This window comes from Sarcophilus harrisii, chromosome 5, assembly GCF_902635505.1.
Source record: "Sarcophilus harrisii chromosome 5, mSarHar1.11, whole genome shotgun sequence".
Taxonomy (NCBI): Eukaryota; Metazoa; Chordata; class Mammalia; order Dasyuromorphia; family Dasyuridae; genus Sarcophilus; species Sarcophilus harrisii.
The window spans coordinates 75,130,267-75,149,244 of NC_045430.1; the positions used below are offsets into that span (position 1 = coordinate 75,130,267).

Genomic DNA, 18,978 nt, shown 5'->3' on the forward strand with positions numbered 1-18,978 from the left:
GATCACCATGTGAAAAAACATACAGAAAAAGGCCAGAGACAAACACTCAGAGAAAGGGAATTTAGGAATGAAATCAAGAAGAGATCAAATAACATAGAAGAACTGGTAGAGGATTCAGAATCACTGAATCCAAGATAGGAGAGAATTCATCCAGGAGGGAAAAGCTGGTTGGTAATGTTGAATGATGAGTTGACATGCTTCAAAAAGCATCCAATAATAACATTGGATTTAGAAACTAAAATGTCATTTGGGACCTGTGAAAGAGCAGTTTAGAGTGATAGTGTTGAAAGGCAAATTGCAAGGGGTTTAGGATTATGAGTGAGCTGTGGAGAAAATGAGGCAGTCATTTTAGACTCCTCTGGTGAGGATCTTAGAAGTAAAAAGGGGGAGACATCACAGGATGGTATCTTCAGGAAAAAAGAGAGCCAAAGAAAGGTTTTGTTTTATTTAATTTTTTAAAGGAGGAGGGTATCTTAAGAATGAGCTTAAGTTACAGGGAAGAGCCATTAGAATAAGATTGAAGATGATAAAGGGAATGAACTAAAGGACAAACACCTAAAGGAGATGAAAGATGATGGGATCAAGGATTGGCTTTGTCAAGGAGAAGCCACTTCATATTCTGAGACTGAAACAAAGGTGAAGAAGTAGAGAAGTTTTGATATCTGTAAGAGGGGAAATGAGGAAGTTCATGGTGGATTACCTCAATCTTTTCAGTAAAGCCTGTAGTTTGACAGAGCAGGATTAAGGAGCAAAGGTTCAGAACAAATACCATAGAAAGTGTCATGAACATTCAGAGATGAATAAAAGAGTTATTCTGTAGTGACAAAGTAAGATCAGAAGAATTTGGAGTTGAATCAGTTTGAGTGATATGTGACTTCTTTCAACCTCATTCAGGACTGGGATTAGAAAAGGCTTGATGGGCAGCTGCTTCGGAGACCCAAGACTGAGGATTAATAGGGCAGCTGGAGGATAAGATGGAGGTAGTGCTGGTGATGTACAGATTTAAGAAAAGAAAATGGTGCCTTCTTGAATTGGTTAACTATAGGGTCAAGTTCATGACCTATAGAAAGGGAAATGAGAGATGATTGGGGCAAAATAGAAAAAAAAGAGGTTAAGAAGATGAAAAGCAGGTTTAGGAGATATGAAACAAAGCAGATGTTAATGCTTCTTTTTTTTAATTATAACTTTTTATTGACAGAACCCATACCTGGATAATTTTTTTACAACATTATCCCTTGCACTCACTTCTGTTCTGATTTTTCCCTTCCTTCCCTCCATCCCCTTCCCTAGATGGCAAGCAGTCTTATACATGTTAAATATGTTATAGTATATCCTAGATACAATATATGTGTGCAGAACTGAACAGTTCTCTTGTTGTACAGGAAGAATTGGATTCAGAAGGTAAAAATAACCTGGGAAGAAAAACAAAAATGCAAACAGTTTACATTCAATGTAATGCTTCTTCTTTAATGTGGTAGTATGGCCTCTTTTTTCAGTATTGATGACAATTTCTGATGTTGAGACATTTGATAGTTCTAAGGCAAGAACTTAATTTTGGAGTCTTTAGTAGATGTGACTAACTCTGGAAGAGAAATTGCCACATGACATCTTTCCAAGGATTGTTTCCCATGAAGGTATCAGTGGAGAGTACCAGGACTGAAAGCATTGCTATTCCCAAAACTTTGGGGTTCAACTTCCTGGTCTGTTTCCATCAGGATTTGACGGGAGATGTTAATAAAGTGCTTTGTTTTTGCCTGGTCTTTCTATTTCCTGTCTCAACGCTTGCTTGACTGCCTTGTAAGTAGTGGTTGGTTAGCAGTTGGTAGAGATGACTGGCTTCTTCTCCACTATTTTTGCTTCCCTGACTATGAGGACTGAGCAAAAATGTTGGTCTGGCAGGCGCTGCCATTCCCTAATTCTATTTTGTGGTGATGAGAATGATAGACTCCTCAATGAGAACAATTCCACAGGCCTAATTTCCCTGGATGATAACTATTATGGCTGAGCTGGAAATATCTGCCAGGTGGACCCCCTCTCACATCTTTCTTCCAAAAGCCCCTAATTGTATTCATAAGCTTTCCTTCACTGATTATAATTCCTCCATACTATAATAGAAATAATAGAAAGTCATCATTGCTATGATCAAAAAATGTATCACCAGATGGTTTGATCCTCGAATGGAAGACAGAAATCTGCTTCCCTGCCTATACTCAAAGCCCTTTAGTGACAAGACAAGGGTAGAGTTTGTATTTTACTAACAGCCTTCAAAAAATTTGAATGACTTCTCTGCCAGGAAGATGCATCAGAGTAGGACCTTGATATTAAAAATATTTTTTTAAAAAATAACTTTATTTACAAGTTATATGTATGGGTAATTTTACAGCATCGACAATTGCCAAACCTTTTGTTCCAATTAAAAATATCTTTTAAATATCTTGAACATGATTGCACATGAAAGGTTACTTATGATTTATAACAGATTATTTGCTTTCATGGGGAGAGGGAAGAAAAAAGGCAGGTAGCAAAAAAAAAATTTGGAATTCAAAATCTTACAAAAATAAATGTTGAAACCTATCTTTACATGTGATTAGAAAAAACAAAATACTATTTACAAAAAAAAAAAAAAAAAAAAAAAAAAGATCTTCAATCCAGCAGAAAGATTTATGACTCTCTGAAAGCTCAAATGATGGTTAGTCTTTTTTAGTAATAAAGTAATTCTAAAAATCTTTTTGCCTCTTCATGTGATCTAATTTACCTCAATATTTCTTCCCCTTTCCTCTTCCAGTACAATCCCTTTTCCACCTCTAGTTTCTTTTTTATATCATCAGAATAAAATCAAATTATACCTACATCCTCTAAGTATACCCCTAAGAAAGTTCTCAAGAATTAAATATGTCATCTTCCCATATAGGGATGTAAACATTTTAACTTTTAAAATATAGGTTTTTTTTCTTTCCTTTTTTACCTTTTTGTGCTTTTCTTGAATTCTGTATTTGAAGATCAAATGTTTTGTTCAGCTCTGGTCTTTTCATCCAAAAAAAATTTTTTAAAAGAAAAAAAGAAAATTCCCTGTTTTATTGAATGTCCATCTTTTCCCCTGAAAGATAATGCTTAATTTATCTATATAGTTGATTCTTGGCTGCAGTAATTTTTTAAAAATTTTAATTACTTTGTTGTTAAATTTGTTCCCATTATATTTATAGCCATTTTTTAAACTTGGAGTTCCAGATTGTCTCTTATCTTCAACCCCATTTACATTAAGAAAGCACATATGAAATTATGCAAAACAATATAAAGCATTTTTTAATTTAAAAAAGTCTTCATTGTATGTCCTCCCTCTCTTCCACCACGTTAAACCATAAGCAGCTGCTTACCTTGCCTCCTTCTGTCCTCCTTCCCTATTCTCTCCTCCCAGCACAGCTTTCACCCCTAGATTCATATTATTTAGCTGAGAGCCAAGAAGTAAGGGCTCTGGCTTACTCAGTGGTAGGGGTTATAAGGTGCCTGTTCATTTACATTTTGGTAATTGATATATTATAAATGAAATGCATTTACTTTGCTGAAATTAAAGAGGTTCTTATTGTTTTTGATAGGTCAGGGACCCCTTTGGCAAATTAGTGAAGTTTATAAACCATTTTTCAGATGCTTTGAGTTTGTGGACTGTTGTTTGTTTTTTACCTTCCTTTGTATACTTACCATTTAGCATAATGTTAGGCACATACATAATAGGTGGTTAATAAATGCGTGTTGACTGACTATAAGAGAAATTATTATTAAATAGCCAAATATTGGGGAAATCCAGGATTTTTCCCTTCCTATTTTGGAGATTAGATCAAAGATTAGTTCTTTGGATTGCACATGTTTAACCTATATCAGATTATTTGCTATCTTGGGAAAAGGGAGGTGAAGGAGGTAGGGAAAAAAAAATTGGAATACAAAGTCTTTTAAAAATGAATGTTGAAAGCTATCTTTACATGTATTTAGAAAGAAAATACTATTGAAAATTTTTTAGAAGTTTAGTTCTTTCACAGGCAAGACTGATGATGTGATGAAATCTTGGAACTGTTATCTCAACAACTAAAGAATCTTACAAGAACTTAATCCAAGGTGAATTCTGGTCCATTATCTTTTATTCAGGCAGGTTAAATTGACCAGGCTAAGGGTGGTCTGGCTTAAGAGATACTCTCTTTGTTCATGAGTGATATAGTCAATCATGCCCCTTAGCCCCTGTTAGAATAGGTCCATCTATAATTATAATATTCATTCTCTAATTACTTCTTAACCAGAATCAATGGTCAGGAACACCCACTTTTCCAAGGGCATAGAATTCCATGAAAGGTCTTTGATATTCAAGAATTCCACTGATCCCTTTTATTAATTATTTGAAAGCATGATTAATAAAGTGATTAATTACTCAGAAACTGTCTCTCCAACTTTTTATGTCACAGCTGTCTATTGCCTAAATGTTTTTAAATGCAAGAAATAAAATACATAGAATTACAAAAAATAAACAAAAAGAGAAAATAAAGATGTAGTTACCACCACCCTCCATACAAATTCTTGGACTTTCTCAAGTTTATCCACAGATCTCTTAAGAGTCCAAAGACCTCAGTTTCCTTATCTGTAAAAGGGGATTAGAATTAATGACCTTTGAAGTCTCTTCCCACTCTCAATCTGTGATCCTTTGATCCAGAATAATGCTTTTGTCTGCTGATGGGGCCAACTGGAATAGTTTCCTTTTTAAAAATTCATCAATTTTTTTTCTCTTTCTGATCTGCAGGTACTTTGTTCACATGCCAACTCTGGAAAAAAGACTCCCATTGTGTTACCCTATTACACAGACCACTACTCAGCTTATTCATGAAGTTCTGGACCTGATTGAACAGGAGCACTGTGTGAAATGTTCATAGATAGACACAAGTAGCTTAAAACTTTTAAGAAATTCACATTTCCATTCCTATTAAAACCATGCCAGTTACTAATTTCAAATCATGAGCACTCTGTATTTCACCTTCTATCAAAACAGAATCCTTAGGGAAACTATTTCTCTATCACAGAAAAGTAGTGGAATACATTTTCTCATAAATCCAGTAGCACTAGAAACTATTGGATTTCTTCAGGAGAGAAAAAAAAATGTCTCTTTTCCCATCAACCTTATGGGAGATTATGGCAGATCTATGTGATATCTGTGTATTCTAAGAGCTCTCAGATTTCTACATTTTGAGGAATAAAAATAAAGTCCATGGAGAGCGATGCCAAAAAATATGAACTGCTCTGTTCTAGTCAGTGGAGTTGAATGAAATCATGAATGGCACTTGAAGGAGATTTTTTTTGATAGACAAAAGAGTGATTGTTAAAGAAACGTTGACTTAGAAGAGCTCAGCAGCCTCCCATGCAGCTATACTTCTCCAACAATTAAGATTTCCCTGAAATCAGTATTTCATGGAGAGATCAGTATAAGCATATGGCTCATACAGACATTTGAAATATCAATTATTAATAGAAATTAGAAAGTTAGGATTACCTATGTTCTTAAAAAAGGTGGGGTGGGGTGGTATGCTGTATTTGCCATTTGATTTTAGCCCATGGTAGACTTTTCAACAAAGTTCCACGAAAATTTTATTTTTGGTAAAGGATTGCCTCTGTGTAATAATAACATTTTCCCCTTTCAACTCTTAATGTATTTTTATGTATTCATTGTATTTGATACTTTATGATAATAAACTAATTTCATCCAGCAAGTCTTAACTTTGTGTACAAGATGTACAAGGTCTTTTAAAAACTAAAGAGACAAGCACACCGCACTAGTCAATAAGCATTTATTAAATGCCTACTCTGTGCCAGGCACTGTAGCAAGTTCTGGGGGTACAAAAAAGCAGCAAAAGACAATCCCTGCTCTTATGGAGCTTGCAGTTTAATAGGGGAGGCAACTAGCAAATAAAATAAATAAGGTTATATGAGGATAAATTGGAAATAATTAGCAGAGGGAAGGCACCAGAATCCAGTTCAAGATTTCTAGAAACTAGTTAGAGATGCAAGATGTTAGAAGAAGAATTTAGAGCAATATAACAACACAAGAGTTAACAAATTCAATATGGCTGATAAAATCATTCAGTGATGTAATATGATGGCAGAAAAGGTCCCAGGACAGAGCTCTGTGGGACAAAACTTGGCTATAGTCTAATGAGGAGGCAACAAAAACCTATATTCTTAAGAGTGAATGGAGAGGGGAAGGAAGTAGTGTCTAAAAACACATTAACAGGTCTTCCTACCATAGAATTGCTCTGTGCCAAGGAGAAAATCCAATGATCAAATACCTCTTTATCTAAAGAGATCTATGCTAAACCTTGTGGCAACTCCAAGCATATATAGTAATTAGTTATGGTAAGCAGAGACAAGAACATTATATTTGGAAGACATGAATGTATTTATTCTAAACCTCTTAATATCTTCTGTGACTTATACCAGGCTTACTGAAGGAAATGAAGCAGTCATCAATTGGATTTGGATTTTCCTAAGAAGGGTTACTCCGAATCATAATAAGATTTATTCCAAAAGTTTCACTTTCTAAACAAACAAAATTTTTGTGGTACTTTGCCTTTATATCAATACTTATTTTGTGTAGGGACTGTGAGACTTTTTAGTAGTTGAATTATAGTCCCCAAACAATTTGGTGTTCCTTTTGATAGATATGCACAATAAAAATGGAAATATGGATTAACTGAATGGAGAACACTAAATTCATTTATTCTATATTTCTTCTTAGATTTATGGCTAAATTAGAATTAAGGGACTTGCTCAGGGTCACACAGTTACTAAGTGTGTATCTGAATTCAGATTTGAACTCAAGTTCTCTTGATTTCAGGGGCAGTATTCTATATACTCCCCTCTGGTTAAACTTCTTGATGAGGCTGTTCATAATCAGTATCTCTACTTCCTTTCCTCTCATTCTCTTCTTAACTCTCTAGAGTCTGGATTCTGATCTCGTCATTCAATTGAAACTGCTCTTTCTAGTTACCAATGATTTCTTAATCTCCAAAATTCTATTCTACCTTCATACCTTCTCTAAAATATGCTTCCTTTTCTTCTCTGACGATGTTATCACCCTGGCATAAACCTTATTATCTCAAATCTGGACTTTGTAGTGGCCTGTTAGTAGCTCTCACATCTCTCCTTTCTCTAGTTCATCTTCCACTCAGATACAAAATTAGTTTTTCTGAATCATGGGTCTGACTTAACACACCCTAATTCAATAAAATCCAACGGCTTCCAGAATTAAATATAAAGTCCCCATTTGGCTTTTAAAAGCATTCCCCTGTTTTAAAATCTGGCCCCTTCTTGAACCTCTCTGATGGTTTAATACTTTATTCCACCCTCCCCCTCCAACATATTCTTTAACACAAATCATTTTATTATGCTATTTCATTAAATACTCTGTTCTTATCATTGTATTTTCTAAATGACTAGACAAAAAGTAAATCATTAGGAGCTTGTGAAGTATTTTTATTTTTTTCAGTAGATATGGGTTCCAAAGAACTTTGATTTTGAGATGATTATTCTAGAGATTTCACATGAAAAAAAATGGCTATCAAAGATCATATATCTAGAATATTTATTTCTTCCAGATTGAAATCTGGCTATCAGTATGCAAAATACTTGATATGGTGCTTACATTGGACAATGTATACAAAATTCTGTTATAGTAGTTCCTCATTTCCCTGCTATGAGGAGAGAATTATATTTAATTTCTAGAAATATTTTATCCAAATACAATATTTAAACTATAGAAACAATTCTTAGCACATAGACTGTACAAAAAAGAAATAGTGGGTCACATATATCCCATGTGCCATAGTTGGCTGATCACTGCTCTAGACTTACAAATTCTCAATGTAAGAAGATTGGTCTGGTTTTGGAAATAGTATAAAATTCAAACATAGAATATTCTGGTGTCTAAATAACACATAGAAAAAAGGAGAGATCTTTATTCTGAGTGATTTGGCTTAGTGAGGATTGGGATGGTGAGATTACCTGATATATCCCAGAAGTGAAAAATCTATGGTCAAATTTTCCAGTTGGTTTGTGTGTGTTCATTGTCTTCAGGCTTATTTTTAAAAGTAGCCTATGTAAGCACGATATGAACTCATGCAAAATAAAGTGAAAACAGCCAGATTATTGTGTATAGCAGCAGCAATGTTATAATGATGATCAACTGTGAAAGACTTGGCTACTCTGATCAATACAATAATCCAAGACAGTTCCAAAGAATTCATCATGAAAAAGAAAACTGATGAACTCTTGAGTGCAAATTGCAGTATAATTTTCTCATTATCTTTATTGCTTTCTTTTTGAAATATGGCTAATATGGAAATATGTTTTGCATGATTTCACATGTATAATTGATAAATTACTTGGCTTTTCAGTGGATATGGGAAAGAGGAGAGAACTTGGAACTCATGATTTAAAAAGAAAAAATGTTTAAAAAAATTGTATACATCTAAAGGTAGGCTTTACTTCTTGAATAAATGCCTAGAGTGAGCCTTCCTTTTAAACTGGCTCTTAGCTAGAACTCTTAAAAAAAAACAATAACTTCTTGAAAAACAATAAATGGTTGATAATCTTATAGTTAAATTTATATTTATTAATCAGCTCTCTCTCTATCTCTCTCTCACACACACACACACACACACACACACACACACTCTTTGTCTGTCTCTTTGTCTGTGTCTCTTCCCCACTCCCCATCTTCCCCTGCCCACTCCTTTATGTGTTTTGTTGCCTTTTCATTGAAGTAGATCATTACCAAGACTTTTGTTCTAGGCAGTGATGCAGGAAAATTAGAAATGCAAATGATGTTAAAGAAGATATCAGGAATGGTTTGTCATATTAAATATAGATAGTATGTTAAAGACTTCATGAATTCCTTTTATGACTAATGGGCTTTCATGATTTCTCACCATCTGTGAGTAGATAGTTTTTAAGTTTTCTCATCAGCTAAAGAGATATCCAATTAATGGTTTTTCTTTGCCACTAGCAAATACAACTATGGTTTATTGGGCAAGATACTAGTACAACTGATAATTTAGTGAATCTTAGTGTCTGGCATTGTGAATTCAGTAATAATCCCCTTTCCTTCATTTTATACTCTATCTTTTTGCTACTGACCCATCACTTAATAAATACTCAATACATTGTCTTATAATTGACTGCTGATGGTCCTGTGCTGTATGTTTTACAAAGAAAGCAGACAGGCAGCTGAGTCTCTTGGAATCTTTTAACTCTCTTTTAGATTCATTTCATATAGTAACTTCCACTGGAGCCTTTCTTGATCCCCTTAGTACTGTTTCTTCTTCAGATCATATAAGTCTAAATATAGTTATATACTTATCTATGTATATATATATATCTATAGTATTTTTCCATTGAAATACAGGGGATATCAATAGCTTCATGTCTATCTTTGTAATCCTAATTCCTAGTATATAGTGCTTTCTACATAGCAAAGTTCTAATAAATTCTTGTTGCACTGAATATCCGAAATCTGATTTACCTAAAGTGTTATATTTTTAATTGGGCTTTTTCTCTAAAAAATTCCTTTTTATTGTTTATTTAAGTACATTTGAATGCATAATTATTTTTCATTTTGCAAAAGCACTTAACTCCCAGTTATAATACTTTCTCTTGCTATTCCCTTACTCAGTTTACCTTCTCTTGATAGTACAATTTCTTCATCTGTAAAACTGGAGATTGACATATCACATTTTAATGTTTGGAAAACATTTTATAGACACCATGTCATTTGAACCTCACAACAGCCTTGTGAGACAGGTTCTATAATTATTTTCTCCCCATTTTACAGATTAGGAAACTGAATTTCAGAGAAGTGAGGTGACTTTACCCTAGTAGAGTTACACCACAAATAAATGACAAAGGAAGAATCTGAGTCCTGATCCTCCCAATGCTAAGTCCAGCAAATTGCCTAATCTGTTTCTTCTCAATAATCACAATTCATTTCCTCTCAGTAATCATAATATTGGCATTATTTTTTACAATTATTATTTCATCATAAGGTTGTTAGGCTTTATAAAACTTAAAAATGCTATTTAAATATGACCATCCTTTTATCCAAAGAATTCGAGTGTAACTGAAATAGATGCCTGTAGGATAGAAATACTCAGATTGATTCAAGAACAACAAAGCTTGTGACTATATCTGAAAAAGAAGAGAGGAGAAGGATGGGAGAGAAGGGAGAGTTAAAACTTCTCCAGAAATGAGAAATGAGCAAGTTGAGGTAGGTTCTGCACATCAGGTCCACATGAGGAAGCATGACTGACGGCCAGAAGGAGACAGGATCAGACAGCAGATAGTAACCTCTGCTGCTTTCACAGCTGCTGTTTCTCCTGGGAGTGAAACACTAGAAAATACTGTAGTCATCTGGAATAAATGTGGAATTTACTTTTCCTGAGAACAGAACAATTAACACTCCTTTTTCCCTACCCAATATTCATTGTCTTAGTTTTTTTTTTTTTAAACATCTATATTTATCATGTTTTCAAAAGAAACCATGTTCTCTGGGATATCATTATTCAGTGTATGTGAGGAGAAAAAGTTCAGAAGTTATGTGTGTGTCTGTAGAGAATTAGAAATGGATGAGAGGGAAGCTGTCATTGGCTAGGGACAGAAAGAATAATAGAAATATCTTTCCAATTGTTGGAACTATTAGCTAGGGATTCATCACACAAGAGATTTGTTGACCTATTATTATAGCTCCCCAAATTCTGAGAAGTAAAAATCCATCTGGACTATAGACTGATCTAGCTGTTTTCTTGTAGGAATAGGTAAGACAGGGAAAGTCACCCATCTATTTCCATTGTCTTTCCCTGGACAGGTTGGAAGAATCCAATTTCTCCCTATCAGAAGCAGAAAGATGGCAATAAATAGTGAAACACCTCAGGGAAGAGCTAGGAGAGCATGGCCCTCTTCACATGAGGGTGCGGGTCAGAAAGGGAGAAATATGATCAGTGACTTACAGAATTGATGTTTTATAGACATGCATATGTACACATATATGCTGCTCTCTAATCATATACATACACATGCATGTATAATTGTAGCTATGTATAAAATGCATGTAGATATCAATACATACACTTGCATATTCATGTATGTATATACATATGCCAAAAAATTAGTATCTCTTCTTCAGAGTATTTTACTTCAACAAAAATGCAAAGGGAAATATTTTTCTTTTTTAAATTAAAATTATTTTCAAAACATATATATAGAGAATTTTCAACATTCACCCTTGCAAAACCTTGTGTTTTTCCCTTCCCTTCCCTCCATCCCATCCCTTAATTGGCAAGTAATCCAATATGGTTAAACATGTACAATTCTTCTATACATATTTCCACAATTATCATGGTACACAAGAAAAATCAAATAAAAAAAGAAAAAATGAGAAAGAAAACAAAGTGCAAGCAAACAAGAAAAAAGATGAAAATATTATATTGTGATCCATATTCAGTCCCTGTAGTCCTCTCTTTAGATTCAGATGACTGACACCATCACAAGATCATTGAAACTGCCCTAAATCACCTCACTGTTGAAAAGAGTCATGTCCATCAGAATTGATCATCGTACAATCTTGTTGCTATGTACAATGATCTGCTGGTTCTGCTCATTTCACTCAGCATCAGTTCATGTAAGTCTCTCCAGGCCTCTCTGAAATCATCCTGCTAACCATTTCTTATAGAACAATAATAATCCATAACATTCATATACCATACCTTATTCAGCCAGCATTATTTGATGGGTACCACTCAGTTTCCAGTTCCTTGCTACTACAAAAAGAGTTGCTACAAACATTTTTTGCACACATAGGTTCTTTTACCTTTTTTATGATCTTTTTGGGATACAGGCCCAGTAGAGATACTGCTGGACCAAAGGGTATGCACAGTTTTTTTTGTTTATTGCATATGTTTTTCTTTTTCACTATAGTTTTTGGTTTGGTTTTTTTAAAACTCCAATTTTATTTTGCTTTTTGCTTTTCAATCTCCTATCTAAAGTTGTCTACATTGTACTCTTTCTACTATACCTCTTTTGAATTAGCATAAGAACATAAATCAGTTAATGGTTCTAACTACTGAAAGTCTTTGTGCAAATGATAGTTTTTGCTGCCATTGTGATTGTTGTTAGTTGCTAGTGACTTTAGAAGCCTGTTCATGGGGTTTTCTTGGCATTACTGGAGTAGTTTGCTATTTCCTTCTCTAGTATGTTACCATTTTACAGTTGAGGAACTAATAAGGACTAAGTGACTTTTTCATGGTGGATTTGAATTCAGGTTTTCTTGAATCCAAGGGTTCTATTCACTGTGCTAACTAGCTGCTCCTTGCTCTCATTACTATTTATTTTTGCATTTGCATTACTGTTGCAATTGCTCAATTGCTCAAAGCAAATCCTTGTAGTATCACTATTATACAAGACTGCATAGCTAGACTATTTCATATTGTAATCAGTCAAATATTGTCATTATGGATCAGTATTTTGTAAATATGACTTGCATGTGAAATGTATTTGACATTCTTATCCATAGAAGACTTCTGTTATTTGGAACAGGTTCTATCAAAGTGCTTGATTAATAGATACTCCCACTATTACTTATATTGCAAAAACAACCCCGATAACCTCCAAAATGTTTTCTCCTGTATGGACCATGGGAATATCATCAGTTCCTACTGGATCTCTTCTATTGGGATTCTTAGGATCCTGATCAAAGAAGACAGTGATGATGAAGGTGTGCAATGTAGTGTGATGTTGGATAGTAAAGGGCAGGTGACTGTTATATTCCAGTAATTTTGGGGGATATGTACTATGAATACAATTACAACTTTTGGGTTTGCATTTGGAAGCCCGAGTGATAAGAATTATACTTATCTGGAATGTGTCAAAGTGAGCTTAAAATTTCCCAAGTCAGTGGACACCTTGGCTGTTGTAGGTTTAAAGCTACCATTTATCAATATAGTGTCAGTATTAATTAGAACCAATTCCAATCTGTACAAGATACCGTTATTGGTGGGTGGTGACAGAAAATAACCACAGGAACACCAACAAAGTTAACTGTGATCAATACCAGAAGAATGGAAGGAATGGTGGAGACAAACTTGTCAAGAGGACGAATGTGTTCTCACATCTGCAGGTATGAGATGGATGGAAGAGATACAGAACATGCTTGGAATAACCCATGGGATACTCTTTAATCAACTTTTGATAGTTCTTGGAAAGACCTTGGAAGATTCATTTGGCTAAGGTGATTGACTTAAAAAACCATTTCAAAGACTTATTATTCTATTGAATCATTGTAGAGCCTAGCAGCCCATAGTGCTAGTATTAAAGAAAAATGAAAAGATAAAAGTGTGTAGACCAGCAGACTCTGAACAAAAGAACCGAAGTGGACCAGTATACCATAACAAAAATTGGTCATGGATTGTCTGTCAGACTCCGGTGGTTTTCAGCATTTAACTTATGCAGGGCTAGCAGATTCCTATGGCAGAAAAAGGCAAGGAGAAAATTGCTTTCGTCTACTGAATTGAATTTTATCACTTTGAACATATTTTTCAGAGCATCCTACTTTCTAGAGAGTGGTGGTAAAAGAAGTGGAGATAAGAGTTGCCTGCAAGTGTTGGGGTACTTTGATGATATTATTGGCTTTGGGAATACCAGGTAAGAATGTGAAGAGACAGTAATGAAAATATTGGATTGCCTAGAAGAAATTTTTAATTAAGTTCCAGTTTTGCAATGTCTCATTTATATCTCAACAAGGTGTAAGCATCACCCTATAAAAGACCCATAGAACCTCAGAAATCTAAAGACTTTTCAAAAATTTGATAGTTAGGATAAATAATACAAATGACATAATAGCTAATATTTATATAGTACTTATTATGTGCCAGGCACTATGCTACACACTTTACAATTATCTTATTTGGTCCTCACAACAATCTTGGGAGGTTTTACTATTTTACAGATAAAGAAACTGAGGCAAACAGGTTATGTGACTTTTCTAGGATCCCATCTCTGTGTCTGAGGCTAAATTTGAATTTAGGTTTTCCTGATTCAAGGCCTGGGGCTCTATATGCACTGAACCACTTAGCTGCCAAATTTGTCAACAACCATGCTGCTTTGGTGGACTAAGCTGATTAGCTGTCCACACTAAGTGCAAAGCCAAGATGGTAAGTCCCCAGGAGCAAGGGGCCACCAGACTGCCTAATGAAGGGTGATCCAGTTCAGCTAAGAAAAGGAATAGCTCCTCCACCAATCAATAGTGGAATCAGCCAAGAATGGTCATTGTACTTCCAGCCTAAATGAAATAGGACCACCCAGTATTAAAAGCAAAATAAAAATAAAATGTTGCTTTGCTAACTACTGAATGACTTCACTTGCATATACGTGATTCTTTTGCCCCAGAAAGACAAGAAATTCAAAGTTGCCTTAAGATCCACTTGAGAGAAAGTCATGGTTGGAGAGGGGTTGGGAATAGTGTACCTTTCTGCCCCATTTGGTGGAGGAACAGAGAGAAAGAGTGAATAGTTCTTCATAGCCAAACATCTATCTCCAACCACTGCTAGAGAAATATATCTACATATGAATGTTATGGAATATTGTTGTTCTATAAAAACCAATGAGCAGGATGATTTCAGAGAGGCCTGGAGAGATTTACATGCATCGATTCTGAGTGAAATGAGCAGAACCAGGAGATCATCATAAACGGCAACAAGATTATGCTATGATCAATTCTGATTGTTGTAGCTCTTTTTAAAAATGAGGTGATTCAGGCTAGTTCCAATGCTCTTGTGATGGAGAGAGCCATCTGCATCCAGAGAGGGGACTATGGGGATGAGTATGAATCACAACATAGTATTTTCACTTTTTTGTTGTTTGCTTGCATTTCTTATTTTTTCCCTTTTTAATCTGATTTTTATTGTGCAACATGATAATTGTGGAAATATGTATAGAAGGATTGCACATGTTTAACATATTGGATTATTTGCCATTTGAGGGGGATGGAGGAAGGGAGGGGAAAAATTTGGAACAAAGATTTTGCAAGGGTAAATGTTGAAAATTATCTTTGCATATGATTTGAAAATAAAAAGTTTTACTAAAAAAGAGAAATATACCTACAACCACTCTTTTATATTTGATTTACCAATGATACCTGAAAAACCCTATATGCCCCTACCTCTCAAGGTCAGAATTCCTGGCTACTATATTACCAGTCTCACCATAGATCACCTCATCAGTATCCAACCTTCTTCCCCTCAGAACTCATAAAGGAATCTAAGTTAAGATAATTATTATTTTTTGTCATTAATATGTAACTGTTTTACATGATTACATATTTATAAACTATGTTGAATTGCTTGTCATCTCAGGGACGGGGAAAGGGGAAACTTTAAAAAACTTGAAAAAATAGTTTTAACTATAATTATATGGTTATATAATTGATATATACTTATATGTTAACTATGTTATATATATAGTTATATAAACCTATATATTAACTATATCATATATATCTAATATATATTTTTTATAATTGGAGAAAACTAAAATACATAAAAATATAATCACTATTTTTGGATACATCATAAGTTAAATAGGATTTTGTTGTCTGACTTGAAAAACCCAAACACCTTTTGTGAAAATTTTGGAAAATGTTCTCCAAATTTTAAATAACTTATTTACAAATGGATTTTTTGAAACAAACTAGTTCATGAATTAGGGATAAATTTTTTCCAAGTAGAAAATATAATCACTAGGGGGCAGAGTTGGATTGGAAAGGGAAAAAAGACTTGAAAAATTTGTACACCTAAAGTTCTTAATGCAGTGCAAGAGTTAAAAAAAAAATGTCACTTGCACTAGTCATCTCCTATGATCTGGAGATATTGAAGCTCAGACCCAGATTGAAAGTCACCTACATTAGCAAGAGGAGTTAGGAAACAAAGAAATCAATTCAGTTTACAGATACCTTTACCTGCTATCTTTTGAAGCTCAGTTCTACAAATATATGTAAAGCTCTGGTGGAAAACTGAGTGATCTTTTTTGATTGGGTCATGTTCTATCTTTTTGAGCTTTCTTCCCCAAAGCCAGAAAAATGACCTAACTCAGAATCATCAGTGTTTCCTGCCCTCTCTCCCTTGCCTCCAACCAACACCCAAGCCCTTCTTTGAGCTTGATAAAAGGAAGATAGACAAAACAGGGATTGAATCTCAATTTTTTTGTGTATGTGTGAGGCAGTTGGAGTTAAGTGATTTGCCCAAAATCACATAGCTGAATCCCAGATTTAAACCCGGTTTAATCTAAATGGATTTCTGGTTATTATTGACCTTAGGCTGGTTTCCAAAACAGCTACATTTAGTCAGAAGAACCAAAAACTAAGAAAAGAATAACTTTTTTCCCCCTGCCTGTGGGACATAGTTTGGCTAATTACTGTGCATAGGAATGATTCCACATACATGCCAAATGATCACCAGTGGCCAAGTATTAGGATGAAAAGGTATATTTATATATATAAGACATATAGTATATGTCTTATATATATCTTTTTTTTGCCATTTTAAAAATGGCATGAAATACTTAGGGATGTATTCTTTATTTGGGGAGTAAATTCACAAGTTGCTGGACCAACTCCAATAATCCAAAGGGGCTACAGACTGGAAATGAGCTGAGCTCATGATATTGGAGCTAAATGAGACTAATGAGTGCATTTTGCCAAAACCCGTGTCCTCATTCTTTCAGAAGATGACTATTATTAGCAGTATTTCATATTTATCAAGCTCCAACTGGGGTGGCTGGTCATAATGGACTGGGTAGGCAGGGGAAAAAGCACCAGCTGTCTCTGGCACTAACACAGTATAGCCAGTGCTGACTAGAGGGGAATAGAAAGAAAAAAAATTTTTAAATCTGTCACTTGGTGCTGCTTTTGGGAGGAAATCAGGGTGCCTCCTGTTGTCTAGTTAAATCCCATATTATCTTAATTCTCTCCTTTGTCCTGCCCTTTAGCTTTTCTTGTCCTTTTTTTTTTTAATTGGGAAAAAGGTATTTACATTTTATAAGACTTCACTGGAGAATCACACTTATCACATTCATACCCCAAATGACCAAAAGTAGTTGGATATTAGATTTAACTAGCCAATATTTCATGAATCTTGAAAATGAATGTGGGGTATTACTCCTAAGTGTTCACCATTGGGGTTAGAGTAATAAGATGGGATCCAGTTTAGGAGAAGGAAGGAGAACCAGAAAGAAAGCTTTTTTTTTTTCTTTACAGGATTGGGAAATAACATCTGGACATGGATTCTTCTTCAAATTCTCCTCAATTACTCCCTAATGATTTCAAATTTCCTTTTCTCAAATTCAATATTTGGCCTCCTTCACAAGGTCAAATCTCTCTGAATTCCCTACACAATGGCCTTCTCCTTATTTAGCTCAAATCTTTTTCTTCTCCTGATTTCTTTTCCCACAACCTTCTCCCACTGAAGTCAATCATAAATGCCAATTTGCATAACTAATTTTGAAAACATATTAATAGTAACTTGGATGGCTATAGTACCTTCATCCTGAAGGACTCTTTCCCCCAACTCTGTAAAAACTTTCATAAAACCATAACTAGAATTTTTTGCACCAGGGATAATTGCCACAAAGAGGACTCTGGACAAACTATTAGAAACACAGTCTCAAATGAGTAGTAAGTAGGTTGTGACCAACCTATGGCGGGGGTGGGGTGGGGGGGGGGAGAATAGAGATTCTTGAACACCTTTGTGAAATTAGTAATGAGGAAGAGTTGTGGGAAGGGGACAATGAAGAATGGGAAATGACTTCAAGTTAACTTAGCATTTTGTAGCTTCCAGTTTTAATTATTGTTATTGTTTATATACAGTTGGAGCATTACCATTACAACCCTCCAAATTTGATGCTCTGAGCAAACCCTCCTCCCACCTTACCCTAGTTATATAAGGCTCTGATTATCAAAGTATTCTAAGAGAACAAATACAAGAACTGGTATCATCCTTTTTAGAAGTGATCCATTGAAGCAATAAACTGGAAAAATATTTTTACATTCAAAGGTTCTGATAAAGGCCTCGTTTCTAAAATATATAGAGAATTAACTCAAATTTATACAAATTCAAGCCATTCTCCAATTGATAAATGGTCAAAGGATATGAACAGACAATTTTCAAATGAAGAAATTGAAACTATTTCTAGTCATATGAAAAGGTTCTCCAAATCACTATTGATCAGAGAAATGAAAATTAAGAAAACTCAGATACCATTACACACCTGTCGGACTGGCTAAGATGACAGGAAAAGATAATGACAAATGTTGGAGGGGATGTGAGAAAACTGGGACATTGTTGGTGGAACTGTGAATGGTTCCAACCATTCTGGAGAGCAATTTGGAACTATGCTCAAAAAGTTATTAAACTGTGCATACCCTTTGATCCAGCAATGTCTCTACTGGGCTTATATTCCAAAGAGATGTTAAAGAAGGGAAAGGAACCCAAATGTGCAAAAATGTTTGTGGCATCCCTTTTCGTAGTGCAATAAACTGGAAACAGAGTGTATGCCCATCAGTTGGGGAATGGCTGAATAAATTGTGGTATATGAATGTTATGGAATATTATTGTTCTGTAAGAAATGATCAGCAGGATGATTTCAGAGAGACTTGGAGAGACTTACATGAACTAATTAATGCTAAGTGAAATGAGCAGAACCAGGAGATCATTACATACTTCAACAGCAATACTACATGATGATCAATTCTGATGGATGTTGCCCTCTTCAACAATGGGATGAACCAAATCAGTTCCAATTGTTCAATGACGAAGAAAGCCATCTACACCGAGAGGGAACTGTGGGAACAGAGAGTGGAACACAACATAGTGTTTTTACTCTTTCTATTGTTGTTTGCTTGCATTTTAT

General features: G+C 34.7%; 1 protein-coding gene across 6 annotated transcripts in view; it reads left to right on the plus strand.

Moving 5' to 3' along the window:
- C5H12orf56 (chromosome 5 C12orf56 homolog) overlaps window positions 1–17,747 on the plus strand; it is a 131,740-nt gene extending 113,993 nt beyond the window's left edge. For 5 of the 6 annotated variants that reach the window (XM_031940920.1, XM_031940916.1, XM_031940915.1 and 2 more), the window contains one exon: window positions 4,781–5,731. In XM_031940920.1, coding sequence (XP_031796780.1) covers window positions 4,781–4,910 — 130 coding nt within the window. In that variant the 3' untranslated portion in view covers window positions 4,911–5,731. Of the gene's footprint in view, window positions 1–4,780; window positions 5,732–13,617; window positions 13,720–17,326 lie in introns of those variants that run through there. The other variant, XM_031940918.1, reaches the window with a different exon arrangement.
- The last annotated feature ends 1,231 nt before the right edge of the window (window positions 17,748–18,978 follow it).